The sequence below is a fragment of the Achroia grisella genome, unplaced genomic scaffold (assembly GCF_030625045.1).
Source record: "Achroia grisella isolate CSIRO2021 unplaced genomic scaffold, CSIRO_AGI_Agris_v1 utg906, whole genome shotgun sequence".
Taxonomy (NCBI): Eukaryota; Metazoa; Arthropoda; class Insecta; order Lepidoptera; family Pyralidae; genus Achroia; species Achroia grisella.
In genome coordinates, this window is record NW_026713064.1 from 84,002 (window position 1) to 110,222 (window position 26,221).

General features: G+C 30.8%; 4 protein-coding genes across 5 annotated transcripts; 3 read left to right on the plus strand and 1 right to left on the minus strand.

The window, feature by feature from the left end:
- Positions 1-86: 86 nt before the first annotated feature.
- Positions 87-1,988, plus strand: LOC131853770 (cyclin-dependent-like kinase 5). The gene is made up of 2 exons (XM_059204806.1): positions 87-846; positions 1,145-1,988. The coding sequence occupies exons 1-2, from the start codon at positions 189-191 to the stop codon at positions 1,381-1,383; spliced, it is 897 nt and encodes a 298-aa protein (XP_059060789.1). The 5' UTR covers positions 87-188; the 3' UTR covers positions 1,384-1,988.
- Positions 1,989-2,038: 50 nt separating this feature from the next.
- On the minus strand, positions 2,039-3,667 carry LOC131853771 (DNA replication complex GINS protein PSF3). 2 transcript variants are annotated; one of them, XM_059204808.1, is made up of 4 exons: positions 3,437-3,667; positions 3,072-3,340; positions 2,529-2,789; positions 2,039-2,060 (listed from the first exon to the last, which is right to left on the minus strand). In XM_059204808.1, the coding sequence occupies exons 1-3, from the start codon at positions 3,525-3,527 to the stop codon at positions 2,565-2,567; spliced, it is 585 nt and encodes a 194-aa protein (XP_059060791.1). In that variant the 5' UTR covers positions 3,528-3,667; the 3' UTR covers positions 2,039-2,060; positions 2,529-2,564. The 2 variants fall into 2 exon arrangements, with proteins under 2 accessions (XP_059060791.1, XP_059060790.1); XM_059204807.1 differs by lacking the exon at positions 2,039-2,060 and having other exon boundaries at positions 2,411-2,789.
- Positions 3,668-4,375: 708 nt separating this feature from the next.
- On the plus strand, positions 4,376-21,832 carry LOC131853802 (uncharacterized). Its single transcript, XM_059204845.1, has 18 exons — positions 4,376-4,590; positions 4,985-5,096; positions 5,586-5,701; positions 6,183-6,253; positions 6,979-8,364; positions 9,157-9,226; positions 9,604-9,714; positions 9,969-10,099; positions 10,381-10,456; positions 10,902-10,973; positions 11,532-11,581; positions 11,663-11,751; positions 12,544-12,778; positions 13,758-13,866; positions 15,090-15,304; positions 15,973-16,156; positions 18,694-20,282; positions 21,294-21,832. Exons 1-18 carry the CDS (start codon positions 4,583-4,585, stop codon positions 21,668-21,670), a joined length of 5,001 nt encoding a protein of 1,666 aa, XP_059060828.1. The 5' UTR covers positions 4,376-4,582; the 3' UTR covers positions 21,671-21,832.
- Positions 21,833-23,683: 1,851 nt separating this feature from the next.
- LOC131853825 (TM2 domain-containing protein almondex) lies at positions 23,684-26,106 on the plus strand. The gene is made up of 4 exons (XM_059204879.1): positions 23,684-24,000; positions 24,081-24,325; positions 25,229-25,350; positions 25,814-26,106. The coding sequence occupies exons 1-4, from the start codon at positions 23,907-23,909 to the stop codon at positions 26,091-26,093; spliced, it is 741 nt and encodes a 246-aa protein (XP_059060862.1). The 5' UTR covers positions 23,684-23,906; the 3' UTR covers positions 26,094-26,106.
- Positions 26,107-26,221: the final 115 nt, after the last annotated feature.

Genomic DNA, 26,221 nt, shown 5'->3' on the forward strand with positions numbered 1-26,221 from the left:
TATATATTACTCTTTCAATAAAATTATTCTGATAAATGGTATTTATTCTTATAAATAATTTGAAGTTGTGTATGAATAACAACAACAACTTTTGATTTTTTAATTAAATTTTTTCATCAAAATTCAAAACCTAACACATAAAGTATCTATTTTATGCAATTTTTTGTCACAAAGTAAAAAGTTAAATTATGCAGAAGTATGAAAAACTTGAAAAAATTGGCGAAGGCACCTACGGAACTGTTTTCAAGGCAAAAAATAAAGAAACTCATGAAATTGTAGCGCTGAAACGCGTAAGGTTAGACGATGACGATGAAGGCGTTCCCTCGTCTGCTTTACGAGAAATATGTCTCCTGAAAGAACTGAAGCATAAGAATATAGTTCGGCTGTATGATGTACTTCACAGTGAAAAAAAGTTGACACTAGTATTTGAGCATTGTGATCAAGATTTGAAGAAATATTTTGACAGTCTCAACGGAGAAATAGATTTGGATGTAGTTAAGTCCTTTATGTACCAATTACTGCGGGGTCTCGCATTTTGTCATAGTCATAATGTATTACATCGAGATCTTAAGCCCCAAAATTTATTAATTAATAAGAATGGCGAACTTAAACTAGCAGATTTTGGTTTAGCAAGAGCTTTTGGTATCCCTGTAAAATGCTACTCAGCAGAGGTAGTGACACTGTGGTACCGTCCACCAGATGTTCTCTTTGGTGCTAAACTATATACTACTAGTATAGATATGTGGTCGGCAGGTTGTATATTTGCAGAATTGGCCAACTCAGGCCGCCCATTGTTTCCTGGCTCAGATGTTGATGACCAGTTGAAGAGAATTTTTAAATTACTTGGTGAGTTGCGTTTGTTACTTCTACCTGTATAGTTTATGTGAAGACCATATGCATTTTATACAGTTTCAAATATTACAAAATCATAGTATCTAATTCTTATTTCAATCTTTGTAGAGCTTTTTTTGAATAGAGAACAGAAACAAAAAATATATATGAGCTACATTCATCTCCTCCAATATTTTTGTGTGGTTCCATATACAAATATTTAAAAGTTGTCTAATGCCCATAGCAGAAGTTCTACTTAGTTTTGGATTATTTGATTGTGTTTACTAATAATATAATAATCTGTTTGTAATAGGTACACCAAATGAAGACACATGGCCAGGTGTCACTCAGTTGCCTGACTACAAACCACTTCCTGTTTACCAGCCAAGCCTGGGCCTGGCTCAAGTAGTCCCACGGCTACCAGCAAGAGGAAGAGATCTTCTGGCACGCCTCCTCACTTGTAACCCAGCATTGAGAATGCCAGCTGATGATGCCATGGCACATGCTTACTTTCATGACTTGAATCCATCAGTAAAGAATGACCGATGTTAACAATCAATCCATCCATACAAATGTACCTCAGAACTATTAGTTTGTGATAAAAAAAATGTTGAGGTGCAGGAGTGTTGTGATGAAGAGACTTAAATTATTATACCAAGACTTGAACCTAGTATAAGATATACTGTAATGTATAATAGTTAGAATACAATAAACGTCATACTTGTTATATTTAAATAATGAATTAATTAATAATATTCAGTATTTTTCGGACATGTTCAGTCACTCTAATCTAAAGATAAAATGTTCTAACATTTTGGTAATGAAGGTTTATACTTTATAAACATTTAATGATGTCATTTGCTCATTATTGATCTCATGTGGATATTATACTAACTTCCTTTAGTGATTAAGAAATGTATATTTTGTTTTAAGCATACAAATGTGTGAGATTAAATGTTAAGTAAGAATTAACTTAATAATAGTGATGTAAGTTTTGTGGTAAGTGCAATAAATAAGAGTAATAGTCAATTATCATGTTTTATATATTCTTTATAACAGCTTCTTAGATTGAAAAATCTTGCCATCAAATAACAGTACCAGATTATGTTATGTTTACTCTCAGGGTGGAACTGTAATGAGTGTTGTCTCCCATATAATATTAGAAATACCCAATAACAACTAGACATGTCATACTGTCATCCTGCGTTTGTTACAACCCAATTACATTTCTAAAAAACACACAATATAGTATAGATTTTATATTCTTAAAAATTACTTGAGATTACTGTATTATTTATGTGATGAAATTAAAAAAAAACAAATATGATCATGCTTTAGAGCATTGAAATTAGATTAAGCTCATGTAGGCTACATTTTATAGTTAAATGCTTTGTTTTGTGTTAGGTAATCTTTTAGCTGCATATTAGCTGCAATGAATGTGATTTCAAAATTGAGATAAAATCACATGTGTTACAGCTGTAGGGAATATTACAAATTGCTTTTTAGATCCAAGATTGGATTTAAAAAGCAATTTGTATTATTATTAATATTGATTTAATACTTATCACTATTCTGATTTTAAAAATAGACTGAATCAATGGAATAGACAACACATATTTATAATTAAAATTATGTATATGAATAAATGAAAATATTAAACTTATTATAGAACATTAGTACTAAAATAAATTACTAACAAAGTAGTCCACAATAAACCTGCTACTTTGTATTAATTACAACATTTCCATTTCTGCTCTTTTACGTTTCCGATGATTTGCTACCATACAGGCTGTTGTGAGAAGTGAATCGCCTCTTTGTAGCCAACCCAACAAGGCATGTTCAGTAGTGGCAGCTGCTATTGCTCTTTCACGTTCACTTGCTGACAAAGGTTGCATTGTACCAATTGAATCATGGGACACACTTGCTGCCAGCAACATTCTAAATCTTTGTTTATATGTCTGAAAATTTAATATATAACATAGTGATGTTTTCAAAAACTCCATCAATACATATTAAGCACATAAATATACTAAATAATATACCTGTAGAAGAACATTACAAACGTTAATTATATATTTAATAGAAAATCTCAATATTTACTGGTATGTTTATTGTTACAGTATTATGTTGAGTTTTTGGGACACCTGTATTACTTTGTTATTCAATATCTAAATAATATAATTTATATATCACAGAACCATCATACACTTAATCCATAAATCGTTTTTAATAATACTTACATTAACAAGAGTTGTGGCCACCCCGCCTTTAATATCATATTTTGCTATATAACAACCTAGTTCATAAAAGTACTGAGCAAATTTATGCAAATCAATCGTACAAGCATCAGCATTAAGAATTTCCCTGTAAGTATCCTTATATATCTTTGGCAAGTCTATACTAACTAATGAAGGTCTTCTAGAATATAGAGTTTCTGCCAGCCACAATGGAATTTCGACATTTGAACCAATTTTTAAATCATCTTCTGTTGCTGAAGGGTCTAAAAATCCTGAAATACAATTAATAAATAGATACTTAGATGACTCTATTTTTCAAAAACAGAACATGAAGAAAGAATACACTATGTATTAATGATATTCTTTACCCATTTTTGGCAATTCCTGTAAAGTTTTGCAAGGAACTTTTTCATTTGATACTAATATATCGAATATATCTAAATAATTAGAATTCGCCATTTCTAAAATGAAACTACGAATATAAATTTTTATATTTAAAATAGTGTAATAGTATAAAATAGTGCAAAATCCTGTTTATTTTAGTTTTGTTTCTAAAAAATATTCAAATAAAACAAAGTAGTAATAAAACAGAAAAATTTATTAGAGATGTGTCAAGTTGTGCTGAATTCGAGTTAACTCGAGTTGAATTCTGACAAGTCGAGTTGGTTGCCAAATCCAGTAAAAGAGCACGAGCATGATTCGGTCGTCAAACCGATAATGACATGAAGTTTTTCGATCATTTCATATCATACAATTTTCATTCGTCATAAATATCTCAATAGTGATTTGAAGTTATTACAATTTTTTTCCCATATTCTTCCGGTTATGTTATCATTAAAATGATTAAATTAGTGGTTCTCAGTTGTCATTTGTTTGTTATTTTTAAATACACTATGAATATATATATTTTTAAATTTATTAAAAACAAGCTAATGGCAACACAAATTGCCGGAGCCACCAGAAGAAAAAATTAATCTCAGAGCTAGTGCTAACTCGTAATAAAATCGAAATGGCACTTCAAAGCCACGGAATTGTAGAGCGCATGCCTGGCTGCAGGTCAACTTCTCCTATTTTAATGCTATTTTTTAATATAAATAACGAGCTCATTCCTATACATTTAAAATGAATTCTACAATTTTTCACATTTTACACATCTACTCACTGGCAATTTGAAAATAAACAAAGAATCCTGGCTCTTGTTGTACTTGATTCGTTCATTTACCCGTTGAATTCTTCCAACTCGAGTTGACAGAATTCAATTCGAGTTAACTCGAAATCAGCGCAGCTACACGAGTTGTTAACTTGAGTTGACAGATCTCTATTTGTAATGTGCGACACCGAAACTAATTATGAAATTGAAATATCTCTGGAACTCAAAATCTCTCCATTTTAATTGTAGTAATTATTAAATTATCATTTTTACTTGAGAATTTAAAAAATAAGTACTTTGGAAAATCGAACACATATCCGTCACCAGACTTCATCAGAATTGCCGTTTGCCGGCTCCCTCCAAAATGACGGGGTATGTTTGTAAATATTTTTTATTTTCTTTTTTAAAAAACTACATATAATGATATTCTTATAGTTATTTTCAACCAAAAATTGTACATATTCAATCTTTCTATTCATTAAAACAACTAATAAATATTGATTATTTATTTATACTTAACCAAATCTACCCGCTTATATTGACTTATGTATTTCGTTCAATAGATATTTGAAATTAATTTTGTAACGAAAAGCCACGCAATGCGATTTTCTGTGACAATTTTTACAGTGATAAATAATTACCAACACAGTATTTATATTGTTCCATAATTGTTGTGATTGTTGATTTTGTGTATTTAATAATTATTATTTTCTTCTTTTCTATAAAGTGATTAGACTTTATTCATAGTGTTTATTTATTATTTTAGAAAATCATACACAATGAAAGAAATGAAGAGTATTGTGGAGTACTTAGTAGCTCACCGAGTGTATGGTGAGGTAAAGGGAAGAAAAATGTGGATGGATTTTGCAAGCACATCTGTAAGAACTTAGTTTGCATGTTACTTTTATTTTTAATAAAATTATTTTGGATAAGAATCCTGAATTAATATCTAATATCTCATCTGAATGAGAGAAAAATATATGCTGACATTTAAAGGAAATGCTATTAGATTCATGTGCATAATTTCAATATTGAACTTAAAAAAAACTACTTCTAGTGACATGCAATTAAGAAGTGTTTTATGAGCCTACTTCTTTTTCAAATATATACAATATACCTGTATACAAATTCTAAATAATTTGCAATTAGTTGAATTAATCACCAAAACAAACTGACAGTATTGAAAATTATTTACATTTTTAACTTCAGTAAAGTCACAACTACTAAGGTATTTAGTTGCTTGATTTATGTAATTTTGCTGTAAAGACTTCATTGTTATGATATAATGCTACTGTACCACAATTCCCTTTCCCTGCTCTATTTAAAAGCTTATAAAATTTGTATTTTAATTTGTTTTTTGTTGATAGGAAACATCTAGAACATGGCAAAGTTTAAAGGAAACATTTTTGAAAAGGATTCTGCCTGATATACACAACCCATATTATAAACTAACCAAGGAGCAGATATTGAGCTTTAGACAAGGGTCAGTATCGAGATTTTCATTTATTATTTACAGTGGTAGTCATATAATTAAAACTTTATGCCAGGCACAACTTTGGAATCACCTTCCTGCAATTGTATTGCCAAACCGATCCTATATCGCTATCTCTAGACTACTAGAGCTTACTCCCTTTTTAAAGGCATGCAAAGAATTGCACTGCACACACTTCCCCTGGTGTTGTAAGTGCTCAAAGGTGGTTGTAATCACTTACCATCAGGTGAGCTGCAAGCTCATTTGTCCTCTATGCCATAAAAAAACTCACTAAAAGATGAAAATAAGAATACCTTTGGGTATATTACACACATGATACATTGTTCGTTAACCAATTTAACTTTAAGCTATTTTTATTTTGTTATAGTGCAAATAATAATGTTTAATGTTAAAGAAAATAATAACCAAATTATTTTAATCAACTTCTATTATAAATTTCAACTATTTGTTCTAGTCACATGTTTTATTACAGATATGACATTGAAACAAGAGAAAAAAACAAACTTGAAGTATGTGCAGTAGGTGAAGAGTCAATTTCCAAAGGTAAAAAAGATTATAAATATTTTTATTGTCTGGAAATATTAGATTATTTTATGTATATGTGGTCTGTCAAAGAATGTCACAGTTATAATATTAGTATGAAATGTTGTCAGACAACCTAAACAAAACAATGTGTTGCATTGTTGACACCACATGATATAAATACTACCTTTACAAAAATCATGCTTACCAAAAATTGTAATTTGTGTTTGATATACCAGAAATTGAAATACATACACATAACTTAAATATATAGTTTCAAATTACCAAACCAATTGTTGCTTTTAAAATGGCCAATTAAATATATATTATTTTTGTTGATATAAAAAAATATAAATGCAAACTCTAGCATCCATACTAGTATTGTAAATTTGAAAGTGTGTCTGTTTGTGGGTTACCTTTTCATAGTTAATGGATATTAGTTAAATTTACTATGAAAATAAGTGGTATCATGAGAATGAACTTTGGATATTTTATGTCTGTAAAAAAAGCAGATGAGGATACTGGTAACAACTATAAATTAAAGATGCTGTGTTTATCATAGGAACAATTGTGATACCATTGATGAGTTGCTAATATAATTGTTAATTAGGTATTAGTCATTATATGATAGCAATATTTTCAAATTTTATGTTATAATAATTAGTCCATATGCATTACTGCATGTTGAGAAATATCAAAGATAGTTCCTAGTAGTAACAATTTTAATTAGGAATTATTACTTTCAGATGAAAGTACAAATAAGGCCCACCCCAGTACAAGTAATGACAATGAAGGAGAAAAAGTGTCAGGTGAGGATGAAATTTCTTCAAAAATACCACTACATAACAGAGCCTCTACTGAAACTATTGTACTTGATTCTGATGCAATAGAGAAAGAATTGGAGTCTCCAAAGTGCGACAAAAGAAGAGAATCACAAGAGGAAAACTCGTATAATAAAAAATTAAGGGACTGTATAACTTACGCGGAACCACCGACACCTTCCATTTTACAAGTTTTACATGATTTTGTTACTGATGAATCTGATGACTCAAGTGGTGAACCAGTATTAAAGATTGATGAAAATATCACATCTGACATTGAAAAGCAATCAAGCAAGACTCAAACTGATGATAAATCTGAGGATAATAATAATAAATCTAATATTGAAAATGGGCCTGAAAGAGTGTCACCATCTACTGTTGTTGTTAACAATTCAAAAAGTATTGAAAATACTTCAGTAAATGAAAAACCTGATCCAACAAAACAAATAGAAAATGAAGTAATTGCTGAAGATAATAATAAAAACAATACCAGTCAGCTAGATGCTTCTTCTAAACTGAAAAATAACACACAAAGTAGTTCTGTTAATAGTAACGATACAGAATTGCCAGGTAATCAAGAAGAATTTGCATCTATTACTCATCAGAAAACGAAAGGAAGTTCAGAAAATGGAGATTTCTATATAATATTAGATTCTAATAAAACTATGGGAAATACTAAAATTAAATTATCCAGAAGGAGAGCAAACTCTGAGGACATTTCAATAAATGCTGAAAAAAAAAAGAATGTGGAACAGAATAATAAACAAAAGTCTATTTCTGAAGCTGGATCTGATGTTGCAGATCATCAGAATGAATTAATACACCCTTCATCCTTAACTGACAAAGATAACAAGAAAAAAACCAGTAATGTTCTTGAAATAGATAAAAATAATGAAGATCAATGTAACAGAATGGAAAATACATCTCCAGCTAACCGAAGCGAGGAAATATCTTCTTCTCAATTAAACCCATGTCTGAAGAGTGTAAGTTTATTTGCTGAGCAGTTTAACACCACAAAATATAGTGATTCTGAATCTGTTGAAGAAGTTACTAGTAATAAAAATGGTGGTAAGAATGAAAATAATGAAGCACATAGTTCTGCTAATCCTCCAAAAGAAACTATTCAAGACAATGTTGAGAAAGATAAAATAAAACATGCATCCATAGACATTAATAGTGTAGTAATCTTAAAATCACGATCTGAATCTGATTCTGATAATGGTGTGCCCTCAAAGAAAATTAAAAATATAGATCCTATACATAAACTACAAAGAGAAAAAGCCTTAGCTAGTATATTTGGATTTTCAACTGGTAAGTCAGTGGTACTCATCCTGATGCTTTCTGTTTGGGATAACGGTGCTTGATATGTAAAACTTGGATAGCAATTTGAAGCATGTTAACTAGTAAGTCATCAATTTGAATGCATCTAAAACGACCTTCCATGCACATATATATGAATATAATGAAACTTAAATTGTAATTGTCACCAAACATTACATAAATAGAAATCCTATATGGCTTATGTGTTAAATGTTTTGTAGTAAATTTTATTTCTGCTTTATCTGTTTATTATATCCTTAATTGAAATTGATGTACAATATTGTGATGTTTATATTTTTTTATTAGTTAACTAAAACTATTTAGGGTCCTCAAAAATGAAAACATAATATTTGCTTGTCCATTAAATCAATATTCGTAGTTAGTAGATTAACTTCATAAGTCTCGTAACAAATCTGTTCTATAAAAAAATCGGTTTGCAATAAGGACACCGCATTGTAATTATACATATGTAATATATTTTATTTATATCTTTTCTAAACTGTATATTGCAAACAAAAATTTTTCTATCTATATCGTCCAAGTGCAGTAAAACTTTTCTATTTTAAAGTCACGCCAAAGCAAAAGCACGCAAAAGCTCATGAATGAATAAATGTTGGGAACATTCTTAATAGTATACCTCTCAGTCTTTTCAACCCTTCTCTAGGTTATTTTAACAGAAACAATTGCTATAATTTTATTATTGACTGATTTAAATGACTGACTATCATCAAATCAGTTACAATATACATAATGATAATAACTATGTACATAATCTATTTTTAGGTGGAATGGTTAAAAGACGCAAGAGGAATCTAAGCTGTCAGAAGCCGTCCACATCGCAGCGTTATTCCCAGTGAGACCTTATCTCTATCTATTTTATTGATCCACAATAAAATTTGTTCATATCAAACGAAAAAACATATCCTCTTGCCAGTTACACTCTCTTACTGAAATGTTTATACAAAGTAGCTATGTTTCTTCTTTCCAAAAAATTTTAGGATAGACCTTAGTTCGCGGAAATGACAATGCATGAGTTCATGTATACAAACGACGGCTACCATATCAGTTAGTTTGCTGGCTATTCCAATTACATAAAGAATAAAATATTTTTTTAGAAATGGTATATTTTTATAATTTTATTCTAGAGTACACCTGACCAAAGATATAAATACAAGAACGCAAGAAAATCATGAGTTAATTTAGACTGAATTATATCAAATATTGTTACAGAACTCGTGTAAATGATAAAAGTCTAGAATCAAGCGAGTGGACGTCAGAGAGTGACTTTGAATACACGTCACCCCCGCGCGGTCGCAAGTACAGACAGAGTAGAAAGTATGTGTAAGTATAGACGTAAATTCATTTTACACATATGCAATTTGTTTACAATGAAGAAGTTATAAATATTGTGTTCCTTACGCCTCCTTTGCATCCTCCTTTGAATCTGCAGAAGTTTCTAGAATTCATTTTGTTGTTGACATCCATTGCCGCTAGTCAAAAATAATGATATAAGAATACAAAATTTAAGAAAACAAATATTAATTTATTAATAATGCCTTCAAATAATATGGTATTATTTAAAAACTTATCTCCAGGAAACCGAAATCAGCCCGTATATTATCATTACAAGAGGAAGGTGGTTTATTCGTTATGCATGGAAAGAAAATCTACCCACTAGTGAAAGACGGGAATATTATAAAAAATTATCTCACATACGAATCCGAAGGTATTTAGACCTATTTATACTAATAATAGAGTAGAATAGAGAGAGAGAGAGGAGATTTTTGTTAAGAGTAAAGTATACACCAAATCCACTACACTTGATGTAAGAAATTTTTCAATATTTTAGAGTTACAGTATTTCGGTGTGACACGTGTTACATATTATGGTTAACATATACAAAACTCACAAATTAGTAAGCTTCCAAAGCAGAATTTTAACCACTCAAAATGTTATTTTTGCATATTTATTTATAAATACATTTGAATAATAAGAGTAATTTTGTAGATGATCAAGAAGAAGATCCTACTTATTGGAAGAAAAAGTATGAGGAAGAAAAAAGAAAAACGGAACAATTAAAAGTGTAAGTACTATTTAACTTTTTAATTATGTTCATAAGGAACTAGAAGTTTTACGGAAATTCTCACGATCGATCGATCTATCTCTCGAGGTTCTCGACGCACCACATATTCAGAAGAAACACTTAGTACATTTCGCATACTAGTACTAATATCGAAAAGAACTCTATTGTAAAAATGTAGCATATAAGATCCATTATTATTATATCTTTTTTATGATTACGTATTCAGCCTAATAGTGTGCGATATTCGGCCGACTATATTCTGTTGTAAAAAGATGGCGGATGGATGATATTTCACATAATAGGATCCAATATAATTATGCTTTTTTATGATTAAGTATTCGTCGGAATAGTATGCACGTAACCGAATACTAGGCCAATATTCATCATATGGTTTGTTTATACATTACAAACCTAAATACAAATGGGTTTATTTTTTAAATTACAGATTGTTAGATGTAGCCAAGGAATCGAAGAATGTAAGAGAAGTTTCACCTATACTTCCCACCCACTCATTACGGTACGTTATTAATATTATTGATGGCGAGTTTTGTTTTAATTGGGTTCGTCCTTCTCTTACAGAGATGGGAGCTTTAACATATTTAAATATTTTTGTATTTTGTATAGAAATATGTGTAATTATTTGTATAGAAAGATTCTATATTATATTAAATTTATTAAAAAATATTCAAGAGCCCTGCAAATTATTAAATGATATTTCTGTTACCTGAAATAGATATGGAAAAATCACACGCACAGCACGATCTAATCCCAAGCTAAGTAGAGGTTGTGTTAACGAGTATTAGATATATATATCTAGTTACAATATATATATTGTAAATACTTATATAATATACATAGGAAACACCCAGATCAGTGTTTGCTGTATGTTAATACAGCATGCGCTTTACTTCATACCTTCTACCAAAACACAATTTAGAAAATAAGCTGCTTGGTGATAGTGGTGAGGTATCCACGAGGTACACATGACTTTGTAGAAAATCGGTAAAATCTTAATTGTGTAGAAGATTATTAAATAGGTAAGTAATGTTTTTTAACTAGGACTTTTTTTTTTCAGAAAAATACCAAAATTACAGAATAGTGCATCACCAAGTAAATCAAATGAAAGTAAGAGATTTTTTTATCAATATCTTGTTCGTTTGTTATGTTTGTTTTTATTGTACCTATATATGTTTTTTTAATTGACAGCTAAAGAACTACTTCCTGTACAAACGGAAAAGAAAGAAGAGAACACAGAAGAGAAGAGAGTAAAAATAAAATTTACTAAGAATAATGAGGTAAGATTATCATAAACCTATTTCTTTTTCAATGGATTTACTGATAAAAAAATATGCAACTAAGTCGAAAGCGCTACTAGTTATAATATAGGTATATCATCCACTTCTTAGTGCTCCCGACTTTGCATCACTAATAATTACAACTAACGAACTTCGGGTAGTTTTATGTTATTAATATAAATTCGAAAGTTTGTAAGTATGGATGTTTGTTACTCTTTCATGCAAAAACTACTGAGCGGATATTGATAAAACTTTACAGTAATATTGTTTATGCATCAGAATAATACATAGGCTATATTTTATATTGAAATTTATATACTTAAATTTAACACGGGTGAAACCGCGGGTACAGCTAGTAGATAATATGTGTTAGTAGGAACAGTATTTATATTTGGGTTGGTGTAGATATAGATAGTATATTGTATTAAAAGTTAATTATCGACATATAAAGGTATGTAAAATAATTAACAATGAAGAGCACAACAATATACAAGTATGTCTGCAGAAGAAGTTTTGTGTTCCATTTCCCTTGCGTGTAGCCGCATTAGGATATCGAGCACGTCGTAGCTGTAAGTAAGAGTATTTTTTAATGTATGATAATGGAATGTTGTCCCGCCTGGCGGATGATAAGATGAACATGAGGTCAGGTCAGTTAGCCCATTGTGACAAATTCAATAGAAATTTAACAAAGAGGTCATTCTGACAAAGGACGTTGTTAGCGTGGGGTCAAAAGTCCAAATTAATATTAATCCAATAACAATTAACATATAATATCATTGCCCTATTTTTCAGGAGGTGCAACTGGAGGGCCATTGGTCACATATTCACCCGGTTCTTGCAGAGGTGGTGCAATTTTTTAACAAAGATGAAAAAGATGGCGCTCGAGATGTACCTGTAACCAATGGTTCTGTAGCAAGGCCGTGCAACAGGGACTTGAAACCTGTTACCACTGTACCTGTTACCACTGTACCTGTTCCCACGGCATCTGCTACCGCTGAACCTGAGGCTGCACTACCTTATGATGAAGGTATAATGTATAGAAAATGGTCTTGAATACAGTCTAAAGATATAGTTTTTTTTTATAAGGCAGTCATATAAACAGATATTGTTAGTGTTTTTTTCGAACTATTCTATACCTATCAGTCGCAGCTGGATCAAAATGGAGGCAAGTGCGAAACGCGCAACAAACCAGCCGAACGATTTATGGAAGCCTGACTGATACAACTTTAGGCTACAACCACATTGTGAAATCACCTTCAATGCGATATCAAACGATATTGAAACCTTTAAGAAAAGAGTTTATTCCTTTTTAAAAGACCAGCAACGCACTTGCAATTCCTCTGGTGTTGCGGGTGCTGGGCGATAATCACTTACCATCATGTTAGCCGCAGACTCGTTTATCCCGTGTTATAAAAATAAAAAGGGTTGGGTGTTCGAACCTCATACAGTTGTAATTTCGAACCTCGTTTAAATGAAACAGAGGCTACCGTTAATGTGCTATGAAATTGTCGAATGGAAGTGCATATTTCATACTGCTTTGAAAGCAGCAACTACAAAACAACAGAAGGCATTATTTTTATATAGTTTGGCCTCTTTTCGTTTTTAATAATCAGAACATTATCAGGTATGCTAAACTCTCCTAAATGGTCAAGAGACGCGTGAATATTCCTGTCGCAAAACATTTTTTCTTATAGTATAAATCAGTTTTATATGGATATTACATAATTATACATTTAGAATAAAACCTTTTGGATACCAATAATAATCAATATCAAAATATAGTAGATTTAATTAATAAATCAATATTTACGTACACAATAAATACTTTAATACTTTCGCATTGATTATATTTAAGTACTGTTGCTTACAAAACTTCAGTGTAACGCAATTTATTCCGACTATACTAGTATAGTCGGAATATGTTTATGATATATAATTCTTCAAAATGTAGTCTAAACATTGCATTTCTCTTAGTGTATTGGTCAAGCTATAATGTTTCGTTACAGAGGTCCGTAAGAAAGTGAATACCTTAGAGAGTGAGATATTTAAAGAAATAGAAGACAGAGATAAAGAAGAATTAGCAGACTCAACAGACCAAGAAAATATCACTAAAAGGTAAGAGCACAAATGAGGCTGTTGAATTTGTTTATGTTATTTTATATTTTAAACAACTATACTACAGATACATACTATCTATAGTAATGTTACAAAGAGAAAATAGGTTTGGTTGTTAGGAAAGTAAACTTTGGAAACTACTTATAAATTTGTATGAAATGTACCATATCTGGAGTGAAATATATATTGGATAACATACATCCACATTAATATTAGTATCTATGATACAGACTCTGCGTAGTTTCGATACTAGTAGTAAATTCTCTAAAATGCGTGCTGCGTATTTTATAAGAATGTAATAGTTTATGAGAATAACTATCTAACGTGCATTGTCGACTAAATACGGACCAAAAGTAACCTGACATTAGGGTGACGCTGGAATCGAGTCACAGCGCGAGTTTCAAGGCGTTTTTGGCCCTAATTTACACCAAAATGCCTTCATGAAAGGAGACTTTTAACCGAAGAGTGTGGTGTATCGGCGCTACCGTGGCAGATTACCGTCATCAGTGTCGTGACCACACGGACCATTCATATTTATTTTGTCTATTAATTTTGAATATACAGTGGACCCCCGGTTATCCGACAAACGTTTTGCAAGGCAGTGTCGGACCATCGAATCTGTCGGATTATAGACTGCTGCCTAAGGGTCCACTATAGTCCGGAATTTTTTACAAAAGAGTGTCTTGTAATCCGACAAATTACAGATCCAGTTATAAGATTCTATGTTATATATATATGCACTTTGAAGTATAAATCATACTTCATTATGTATGTCAACTACTAAAAAATTCGTTACGATTTAGGATCTCTAAAATATCACATTTTTCTTTAATTGTCAGTGTTTTGTGCTTTCGCTTCTGAGCTGATACATATATGTGTGAATAAACAGTAAACAATGAACACATGCTATACTGCACTGCTATCTTCATCACATCTAAGTAGTCACATTCAAACTAAGCAATCATAATCAAAACAATACCCTACGCGTCAAGTACAACAGTGGTGATGCGTACAAGTTCAAATTTGTTCAATCATGTATTAGTGAAGATTGTCAAAAAAATATTTTATAATAAATAATGGACCATGTAGGATTACAAGGGGGCCGGATTACCGCGGGTTCACTGTAATTCATATGTGTGTTAGTCTGTAAGGTATTTATAATATGGGCCATTGGTAGCCTGAATTAAACAAATATATAAAATAAATTATATTTGGGTTTACAGAAAGAAACCTAGCAGACCGCCAAAGTTGTCTGATTCCAATGATAGCACGTCAACCACGAACACATCACGGTCACCACGACCGAAGAGGAGTATGAGGAACAGTAAAGCTGACAAAATAGAAGTTGAAAATCTAGACACAATTGCGAACACAAATGTTGGAAATAACTCGGTGACACCTCGCAAACGTCAGAGTAAGAAATCAATAAAAGTTATAGGTAAGTTTAACTATAATAGCAGGGATGACTACCGTACTGGGGTCTTATAGTACAAATACGAGATTTATAGGCTTTGATATGAAAATAATTCATCTTCTTACAAGGTTGTTTTTAGATTTACAACCCTGTTTGATTGCCTGTATTGTCCTAAATTTGTAATGTAACATATTGTATAATTAAATTACAAATCTGTATGAGTATATAATAATCAAAATTTTATATTTGTTCATAATCCTCTTTACCAAGTCTTATTTAATTTTAATGACAATGTTTATATAAGACCACCTACATACACCTAATAATTGTATGTACATATATACGTCAGTACCCAATCTTTTATTTCTGACAGTGATAATAATATGTATTAAGGATGCAAATTTATGTACCAATTATTATCCCATATGGAGCAGTCAGATAGATGCATCGTAAATAATAACTGACGTTGTAAAAACACAACACTAGACATGCTCACATTTCGCTTGACATATTTTATTAAATTAAGATAATATATGTATAGCAAAGGAGCACAAAATCGTATTCTCGGATTAATTTAATTTATTATCGGTATCTATGACTCTATGATTTCTGACTACCCATCAATCAGAAATTAAAATATTTTAACTTCAAGTTGGATCCATCCATAACACTCTCTCTTAACTTATTTACAGAACAAACCACCAACACTCCTGATAAAAATAAAAGGAATAACTTAAATAGTGAATCGGAATCAAAATTAAACGAATCTAATAATTTGAATGAAGATGACGAAATACGCTACATGTTTCCACCAAATCAACAAACTAATAGGAAACACACAGGCGAAATCAACAAGAGACAGCGGCCTCGTAGAAGGTAAACATGGATTATGAAATTTGTACATATATACATGTTACTATATTATTATGTTATCATACAGTGAATTAAAAACTGACCAAAATCTATCGTAATCATAGTATTCCTTAAAATTTACATGATAGATCAGCATATTTTTTCAGCAAACATTTTTTAAGTGTGAATGAACTATTTTTTAGTCTCGTATATAAAATATACATAATTAAATAAGTAAAATAGATTATTGTAATGGAATTGTTGAAACAATAATGGAAAAATATATATTAGCTAAAAGTATTTTTTTTCAAACGCTCATATTCTATTATTATTGCGTTTTCTTTAATTTCTTCTTTTATACTATCTCTATCTGTTATAAAAATATGCTATTGTATTTTTTTTCATTATTTATACAAAATGTATGATATAAAGGTATACATGAACCATATTTTGTTTATTGATAATATACACCAAATATCTTATCTATATGTACATAGCATACGTTGAAATGTGTAATTTTAATTAGACACTGCTGTAAAATAGACGGACTTTTACAACATCAGTTAAGTAATCAAGCTCATTATAAAAAGTATCCCTTTGCATTTCGTTGTCGCCGTTTTTGCGACATTAAAATACTAACATAGAATCCACTTTCGCGACTATTTCTTTTATTATACTAGTCAGAATGTATTTCTTTAAAATAGCTATGAAATGTCTTGTTTTATGTACCTGTACTGGTAACTAATATTGTGCTGAAGTTATTGTTATCGTCTATAAATTACTAGGAGTGCAAAGGGTGAAATAATTCTTCTGTAATTACGTAAGAAAAATGTCTTTATTTCGGATTTATTAAATTAGCATATATATCCTAACTACATTCGCATGTAATTTAATCGATTTATAATAAATTACTATATACATATTTTAAATATTATTATATTTTTTACGTCTTGTAAAACGTCAAAATGAGCATTCAGCTCTTACTTTTTACTATCCTGTTTTTATCATTCCAATATAAGCATTTCATCCAATTAGTATTAACCATTTGACATCGGTGGGCAATAGAACTATAGTGAATATTCCAAAACAGACAGTGTTCCCACGCGCAAAGTCTTTAACTACGGCCATTTTAGTAAATTATACTGTGTATACTACAAACAACGAAATGTTCATTTTTACTCAACATTAAGAATGAAAACACTAAATGCATGTATTAAATGAAGCCCAATTAAATACGCCTAGGAGAGGAATCATTTAACTTCTATATGATGTGTTTATTTTTTAACATTGCTCCTAAGTAAACACTTTTGTCATTTCGATATACAATAATGAAATTATAGCTATCCATAAAGTATTGTTTTATACATACAATTATACTATAAACATCATAAGTTTGTTAACTATCTACTGATTAAGAAAACGAAGATTTTATACTTTAATGTTAAACCGTTATTTGTAATTATATATATAAATAGCCATAATACATACATTACATTTTACATTGAAAGCATTTATTGTGCAAAAAATACATTATAATTCTGTTTTTAGCAGCATGTGGTTCGTTGTAGGACTCACATAAAAAATATGTTTGACAAGAATTATAACGTGATTCGCATGATTCAATACACTGTTGATAAACTTACTTCGTGTAATAATATATTGTATACTAAAATGGGAGCAGGTGTAACATAATAGGTAGTACGTACCAATAAAAAATTTAAAATTATATTGTGTACTTATTTCATAGAAATAAAACTTAAGATATATATAGTATAGTAAAATCCCTTGCTGAGTCAATAAAGAAACGGAACTGTAATACAGTAATCGCAACATGCCTAAAAAGCCGTAACAACACGTACTCGACTTCCGACTTATGGAAATATTTCTAAATAATAGTATTAATGAAACAGATAATTTTTTCAAAGAAAGTTATATATATATCTTATATACTATATTATATGTAATCTTTTATTCATAACTCAGATTATCCGAAGTATTTCCATTGTTATGAAAGATTAGATAAATACAGTTTAATTATTACTATTAACATATTTAAGATTGATATAATCCTTTAACTGAACCTATATATATATATATATGCATATTATTTTCTTATATGTCTAAACATAAAATTGCCATACTGCTGTTTCCTATGGAAAATCTGTTGCTTTGCGGTGAGTGTAAATATTTGATTGTAAACCTGCTTCCATTGCTTACACTGCACTGACATTTTACTTTTAATGGTCTGCTATAGATTAATGTACAGCGTTAAAATAAATATTATGTACACTACTAAGCTACTATTTTCATTCAAGGCACACTATCAGAATAAACATATTATGCTCTCTAAAGTTGTTAATAATATCTCATTCTGAGCAACAAATCCTTCTTATGCGATATTACTACTTTTGAGGTAATGTTGCGTTGCTTCTTTACATTAATTGATACACTTTTATAACGTAATATGAATCCCACTGTACTACTAAAACTCCTGCACTATAAGCTTACGCTATTATAATCTACGCTTGCTACAAAACTGACTGTTGCTTTTTTCCTCGCAGCTTAACGGGCATCCATAAATTATGCGCTTCAGCAAATCAGCCAGAAAATTCTATAGATAGCACACAAGGGTATCAGGATTCTGATGTAAGTCCATCTTCAAATCGTATAGTTTTGAGGCGAAAAAGGAAATCAAGCTTCTCCAATGTACTTCGTAAACGAAAGATTATACTGCGGTATGGAAATCAAAGGAAATCGCATCCTTATTTCTCTGATGATACTTCCAATGAATCTAACAGTCAATCTCAAGTTCTTGGACACAAAAGTAACAGCACCTTGAATCCTGAAGTATACAAATCGGAGTCTTACCAAATGCTGATGCCGCAAGATCGGTACAATTTTGGAGTTCTGAATAAAATAGAAGAAAATCACACTACGCCAAACGAATTGGCTAACAGTAACTTAAGCAAACCACCTGAAATACACATTGACAATGATATCAATGAAAAGAATGTACACCAAGAAAATAATTCAAGCGATTCTATTCGCGGTAGTATAGAAGCAGTGAACTCGAGTAGTGTCTCTTTACCGTTATCGCCTGAACTGTCAATCGTAGAGCAATTGTCTGTAAGCAGGGAGCTATTAAAAAGTTTTCAAGACCGCCCTAGTATCAATGAAATTCAAGCTCTCAATGAAGAGGCGAATGGATGCATAAACCCCAATAAGTATTTGATTTCTGATTTAGATGTGAGTATGCCGCTAATGGAGCAAATATGTCAGATTCAAAAGAATAGCCCCTCAAAATGTAATACGAACATCCCAAATACATCTACTATATCACAATCAGTATTAGACAAAATAGATGTAAATATTAAAGAAGCTTCTATATCAGATTCACTAGATCTAAAACTACGAAACTTATTGTTAGAGAGTGCCAAAAAGATGCAAGTATCACATGCAAAAACCAGCAGAAATATTTCAAATAATAATGAAAATATCGAAATTACATCAGACATCAATTTGAAAAATAAAGCAAAATCTAAAAAACGGTGTTCAACACCATGTAAACGAAAAGACACAAAGAAACGTAAACTTCCCGACATAGGCCCTGTAGTTGAAGAAGAATGTATGGAATTCTGCTCCCATGGAGGTAGAGAACCCTTTCCACCTATTCCCATTTTAACTAGTGAACTTACTAAAAGTAATAATGAGATAAATGAAGGTAACCCAAGTGAAAACGCAAATACTGGCAATAAAAGGAAAAAATTAAAAAAAGATATTCTTAAAGTGAAGATATTGAGACCAAAGAACAAGAACCCGAAAAAAGATAGATCAGATTTTGAGAATAAACCAAGAGATTGTAGTAGAGTATCTGCACAAACTGATAGCGGCATAAATGATGCGTCGCACTTGTTTGTAGAAAGCTTGAATGATAGCATTGACCTTATCCACAATCATTCTGATACTTGTCTACAAACAAATGAATGCATGGACAGTGTTGAACTTATAGAGGCGAAAAGGTCAATTATATCATTGAATACAAACTCTGGGGACTCACCTGACAGATTTATATTTGTGGCCAGAGACAGCAGTTCCTTGTCAAACGAATTGTTTTGTAGTAATGCTCAAGATGGGGCAAATATGACATGTGGTAAGTTTATTTTTGCACCTATTACTATAAATACAATATTGCGATTACTTTTACTGTACAATTTAATAATATATACTGTACCAGCATAATTTCTACACGTGCCACCTTTCAGTCTTTGCAACTTCCTAGAATTCTTATCGCACGGCAGGTAGCATTGTATATAAGGTTGAAACATTTTTATAATGAAACACTTCTATTCTGTCTGTAGATTGTTTAATTTAAGTTCCCAGATTTTCGACGAAGTAGGTTATAGAGCTAAACCCTAGAGATTATTAGTTCCCGTACCGGGAATCGAACCCGAGCCTTCTGGGTGAAATTCCCGGTACAGGAACCAATTTAAGGGGGTGTGTATACACGTCTCTTTAGAGCTGTTACCTGCAGTTACACCTGTCGTGTACATGTGCAGCAGCAAGTAACAACAGTTGCTAATGTTACACGTGCCGTGCGGTAAGAATTCTAAGAAGTTGCAAGAACTAAAAGGTGGCACGTGTAGAAAGTATGCTGCTACAATACATATAAAAAGTAATAAATAACATAATAAAATTAAAGGTCCGTAGGGGATCAAATGTCTTGAATCACGTGTTTAATATGACCAGTAAGTAAGAGATCACAGTTCTTTAAAATCGGCTAACAGACGTACTTACTTAGAAATCTTTTACAAACCTGTAAACGAGGTTGGCAATTCGCACGGGAAAAGGGTTTAGAGAATAACTCACTGTACAAAGATTTAATAAAACGAACAACTTAATGTAGTCTATTACTGTAATTGTTTTCAATCAATAACAAAAAAGAAATCAATTACGCACCTGAAGCAGCATCATATTATAATAATTTGTGGTTCATATAGTGGGTGTCACATTTAAATATTTTAATGAAATATAAGAAAATAGCCTTAAGCAATACGACAACGTTACAACAACAATAGTTTGTTATTTACAGTAATTCATTATTAATTACAGTTTCTGAATGGTATACATAAAATATTTCTATATAATATTATATCTATTTCAGCAAAAGTCGGATCCAACAACGATTCGGTATACCACAGTCCTATAGCCAGTGAAATTTCTGCTAATAGTCTTATAACAGAAGACTTATCCGATGAATTGCCGTGCCTTTCCGGCAAATCACCACTTACAAATATTCCTACATCTAAATGGTATCTTTTAAGTGAAGATGAGACTACAAATACGAACTTACAAACCCCCAGTGTTGGTGCTAATCTTAACCAAATATTCCCAATAACATGTGCAGTGCCTAACCTCTCCACAATCACTGAAATGTCTAAAGAAACCGAGGACAATAGTAGAAAGCCAACAATAGACATAAGCGAAGATATAAAAACTAATTTTGATTCACAATGTTTGTTTAACTTTTACTTAAGTTGAAAATATTGATATTTATTTATCCGTTTTTGTTATTTATTCAAAATAGTGCATAATAATTTTAGTCTGCTAATATACAGGCGCATATTCGGTAGGTTATATTCGATTATCCTGTCTGATTGTAAAAGGCGATAGAAATCAAATATCTGACTAGATTCCATAGGGCTTTAGTCGCAATCGGACAAACAGACAACTCACCTGTATATCAGCAGCCTAAAACATAAATGAATAATTCAAATTACGCTATTTTACAAATGACGATTTTTGTGTAAGGTTTTGTCTTTACGCTGAACTTAAATATACAAGGTAGTTAATTATTTAAGAAATACCTATTACTAATGAACTACTTCCTTTTAAATACTATAACAACAATGAAGAAAGTGTTCACACACCTGTTATATGCATAGTGGAAGAGTGTTAAGCGTGAAAAATAAATAAGACAATTAAGAATAGAATTAGGTTATTTTCCTTGTATTAACTTGAACTATGAAAGTATTGTGCACTATTTCTCTTTTTACTATTTATATACCTGTAACTTAAACATTTATTAGTTAGTAGAAATATTTTGTGCAAATTGTATTTTATTTTATTTGTTTGTTATTATTTATTTAAGGTAGTAGTAGATATAATATGAATGAGACTGTCTTTTTGTTACTTATTATTTAGAATGGTTTTGAAATGGTACGTAACCCAGAAGATTTGATTGTTTAAAATGTAAGAATGTGATTAATTGGATTAAAAATAAAGTAATATAATAAATAATTTGATACTCAGAATAAATTAAATATAAAATAGCATAATGCGTTTTTATTTATTAAGCAGATACATGTATCTACATGTCACTAAAAATCATCGCTGCAGTGACGCTGCCACGCTGCCAGCTTATGGCGTAATGTTACCTACATTCGTTTTTAAGTTATTTTATATTTTCTACATTGTATTATGCTATGCTATGAAAACTAAATAAATGGTTATATCCTTAACAGGTTGGCAGCCATCACTTGTATGGTACGTTTTTGGTACACCAAAAATTGTGTAGAAATATATTGCTTTCTTTGTTTATTGTATACAGATTTTGAATGTAGTTGTTTTTAATTATTTCAACGTGACTCTTAATTCCTGTCTTTGCATATAGCTTCTTATGTAACAGTTACGAAAGGATTATTTATAATGGTCGTCAAAATACTTATCGAGGTAGGCTGTAAAAGTCCTCTTCGTGTCTCGCCTATATCAGTCGCATGGCAGCTTACTTTCTATAATGTGTTTCATGTGAAGGTAAGACATGGGCGTAGCCAGCCATGGGCTCAAGGTGGGGCAGCAGTCTAAAATATTATGTAACTAGCAAAGTAGTCTTACCCTGATGATATTTTTTTATAAAGAAACACATCCTTTAGCAGCCTGTATCTGTATGTTATTTTTTATGTCTGTCTGACTGTTACCTTATAGATCAGAACCAGGGTGGGGAGTGTAGTGAAGTTATATAATACACAGGCAATGTCATATATCAGAATAGCAATGCAGGAGGTACTCTTAAATTATGGAATTAACTACAATGAGGAACTACTACAACTATAATTAACTACTTCCCTATAGACTACAACATGGGGTTTTCGAGTATGGTATTTAATATACCTATTTATATAATAGTTTATTACGGGACGGCACACGTGGCACACGTGGGGTTCAGTTAATAAGCAACTAACAACTAAAAAGTTTCGGTTTATAGGTACTTAACCGTTTACCATTAGATGGACCGTATGCTTGTTTACCAACATCGTAGTATAAAAAACTCCTACCGCGAGCAAAGTTAACACGTTGTTAGTGGTGCAGTATGTGTAGCACTCTTACCAATAAATAGGCTGAAAAATTATGTCATTTCACTCACATAAAACGATATACACATATATACCTTTGATAAAAACAAAATATTTTAAGCTTGGCAACTTTTATTATCTCAGCTCATGGACTCTTAGCTGTCATGTCATATACTATATGTCAATTGTGGCAATAAAATGTTATTTTGATTTGTCATAAATTCATAATACGCGATTAGTTTATGGGTGGGAATAAAACAAATTTCGATTCAATTTACTTAAAAAACAAGTAAATACTAAATATAGTTACTCCGCACATAATATAAAATATATGTCTTTCTGTAATGTATTCTATTCCAAAAAATCAAAAGTATCTTAGTATATAATAATAAAACGAATACAAAATGTTATAGTTAGTTTTCAGGATGCCGAGATTATTACCTTTAAGAATATCTATTAAAGATTGTTTAGTTTTAGTTATTTTGGTTATTTTTAATACAATACATATTACGGACATGGGTAAGCAATTAAATAAATGTTTAATAAATTTAAATTGTATTGTGTATTCATTATAATTAGATCTAAATTATTTCTTATAGCAAATAATAACATGGATATTCAAAGCAAAGAGAAGAAAGTAAAAGAGGACACGTCCGATAAAGGAGTTACTTTTAATGAAGTTGAAGAAGAATATCTCAAAAGTTGCCCATATGCAGATAAAGGCAATATTTCATTATGTTCTTCATTGCTTTATCCCTGTATATCTTGCGATAGAAGTATAGATTGCCGATATGGAGAATTTTACAATTACAATTGTACTGTGAAACCAAAAGTTATGTGCAGTGTAAGTGTCTATTATTATTGATGATAATTAGCAAACTGTGAGGCTTTGGACAAACTTGTACCTCCTTTCAGTCATAATACAATTTACATACAGATATATTTTTAGTATGGTTCATACAGCTGTTTAGTATTAGCTTTTCATGAAAAGATAATACTGTTTAAGTAATATAAAACTATTAGGTTGTTCGGAAAGTAATTTAGTTTTTTCCTAACTTAGGATTTAATTATATTTTTTGCACTCAACTTCACACTTAAGCCATATAATTTTTATATGCTTTGAGAGCTCATATAGCAAGGCTTGTGCGTGAAAAATTATAATTCATTCTACACAGTAGTTTTGGTTTTTGGAGCAGCATCTTCGACATATCTTACTATTTTTTATTTAAGCGAACCAGTTCTGGCACTGGCATACTGTTAACACACCTTCTCCACACACATCGGTCAATTTCTTTCTGGGTTGAACAGCATTTTTGCCCTTTCTGTAGTAGAACAGTAAGAAATGTCCAAAATGCTGCTTATTCCTCTCCATATTTAAAAGGGTACCTACCAACCAAAACCTACTGCATAGCATTAATTGTACTTTTTCAGACACAAGCCTTGCTATATGAGCTCTCAAAGCATATAAAAATTATATGGCTTAAGTGTGAAGTTGACTGCAAAAAATACAATTAAATCCTAAGTTATGAAAAAACGAAATTACTTTCCGAACAACCTAATACAATGAATAATGATATATCTGCCTAAACAGACATGTTTTCCGTTTTATGTTATTAGTTTGGATAACATTTTAAAGTTTTATTGTTATATTTAAGTCCTGTTACTTTTAAACACTAGTTTCAGTATATAATTAAAAAGTTTAATTCTGAGCATTATTTTATAGTTTCTTGATTGAATTTTGTTTCAGGGCTCCAAAACATTCAATAGGACAGCAATTTGTCGCTTTTGTTACCAAACTGAGAGATGGGAACATCGTTGTGATCAAAAAGCAAATTGCAACTCATTGGCATCTCCTCTCAACTTCTACTTGTTAGTAACTATTGAAATAGTAATTATATAGTTCCTTATTAAATATTTGTTATTATTATTTTACATATAATCATCCTTACCATATTTTAGTAGGCATATATATTTTAGATAGTTTATTAATAATAGAAAGTAGTCAAATTATTAATAGTAGTTTAATTGCAAATTTAGAATAAACTTAAAATCAAAACTTTTCCTTTCTAAATGTAGGATCTAGACGATAATAAATTTGTTACATCCTTTAGAAAAAATGTGACTAGTAGCAATTACTTTATTCACTGTCTAATAATTTATAGACTCATTATTCCTCATAAGTCTTCAATATAATGTGAGATAGGAATATATTTATGTATATAACAGATTAATTAATATTACCTATTTTAGTTATCTAACTAATATACCCCACTATATGTAACAAAAAAAAACCGCATTATCACTGTATGTAACAATTACTTTTTTGTTCTAGGACAAACTGCACAGTGTCTGATGACATCATTTGTTTAGGGAGGCGAAAGTTCTTAAAGAAAATTCGTTGCTCTTGGACTGCAGGTACAAGGTGGGGCACTGCCTTGCTCTTGGCACTTACACTAGGAGGTTTTGGTGCAGACCGGTTTTATTTGGGACATTGGCAAGAAGGCATTGGAAAATTATTTAGCTTTGGCGGTTTAGGAGTATGGACACTAGTAGATGCTCTATTAATTGGAATACATCATTTGGGACCTGCAGATGGGTCATTGTATATATAAATAATAGTAATAAATAGTTATTTATCTAAATGGGTATTATTTCTTGCATTACATACAATAAAACAAGGCATATAAAATTAATTATTATTTTGTTGTCTTAACCCTTACTTAAAACTTTCAATAGTTTT

Coding starts and splice junctions, on each gene's coding strand:
- LOC131853770 (XM_059204806.1), top strand. CDS start 189: ATGCAGAAGTATGAAAAACTTGAAAAAATTGGCGAAGGCACCTACGGA. Junction 847..1,144: donor GAGAATTTTTAAATTACTTG/GTGAGTTGCGTT, acceptor TGTTTGTAATAG/GTACACCAAATGAAGACACA.
- LOC131853771 (XM_059204808.1), bottom strand. CDS start 3,527: ATGGCGAATTCTAATTATTTAGATATATTCGATATATTAGTATCAAAT. Junction 3,341..3,436: donor ACAGGAATTGCCAAAAATGG/GTAAAGAATATC, acceptor ATTGTATTTCAG/GATTTTTAGACCCTTCAGCA. Junction 2,790..3,071: donor TGGCCACAACTCTTGTTAAT/GTAAGTATTATT, acceptor TTAAATTTTCAG/ACATATAAACAAAGATTTAG.
- LOC131853802 (XM_059204845.1), top strand. Junction 9,227..9,603: donor ACATCGCAGCGTTATTCCCA/GTGAGACCTTAT, acceptor ATATTGTTACAG/AACTCGTGTAAATGATAAAA. Junction 16,157..18,693: donor AGACAGCGGCCTCGTAGAAG/GTAAACATGGAT, acceptor TTTTCCTCGCAG/CTTAACGGGCATCCATAAAT.
- LOC131853825 (XM_059204879.1), top strand. CDS start 23,907: ATGCCGAGATTATTACCTTTAAGAATATCTATTAAAGATTGTTTAGTT. Junction 24,001..24,080: donor AATACATATTACGGACATGG/GTAAGCAATTAA, acceptor TATTTCTTATAG/CAAATAATAACATGGATATT. Junction 24,326..25,228: donor AACCAAAAGTTATGTGCAGT/GTAAGTGTCTAT, acceptor ATTTTGTTTCAG/GGCTCCAAAACATTCAATAG.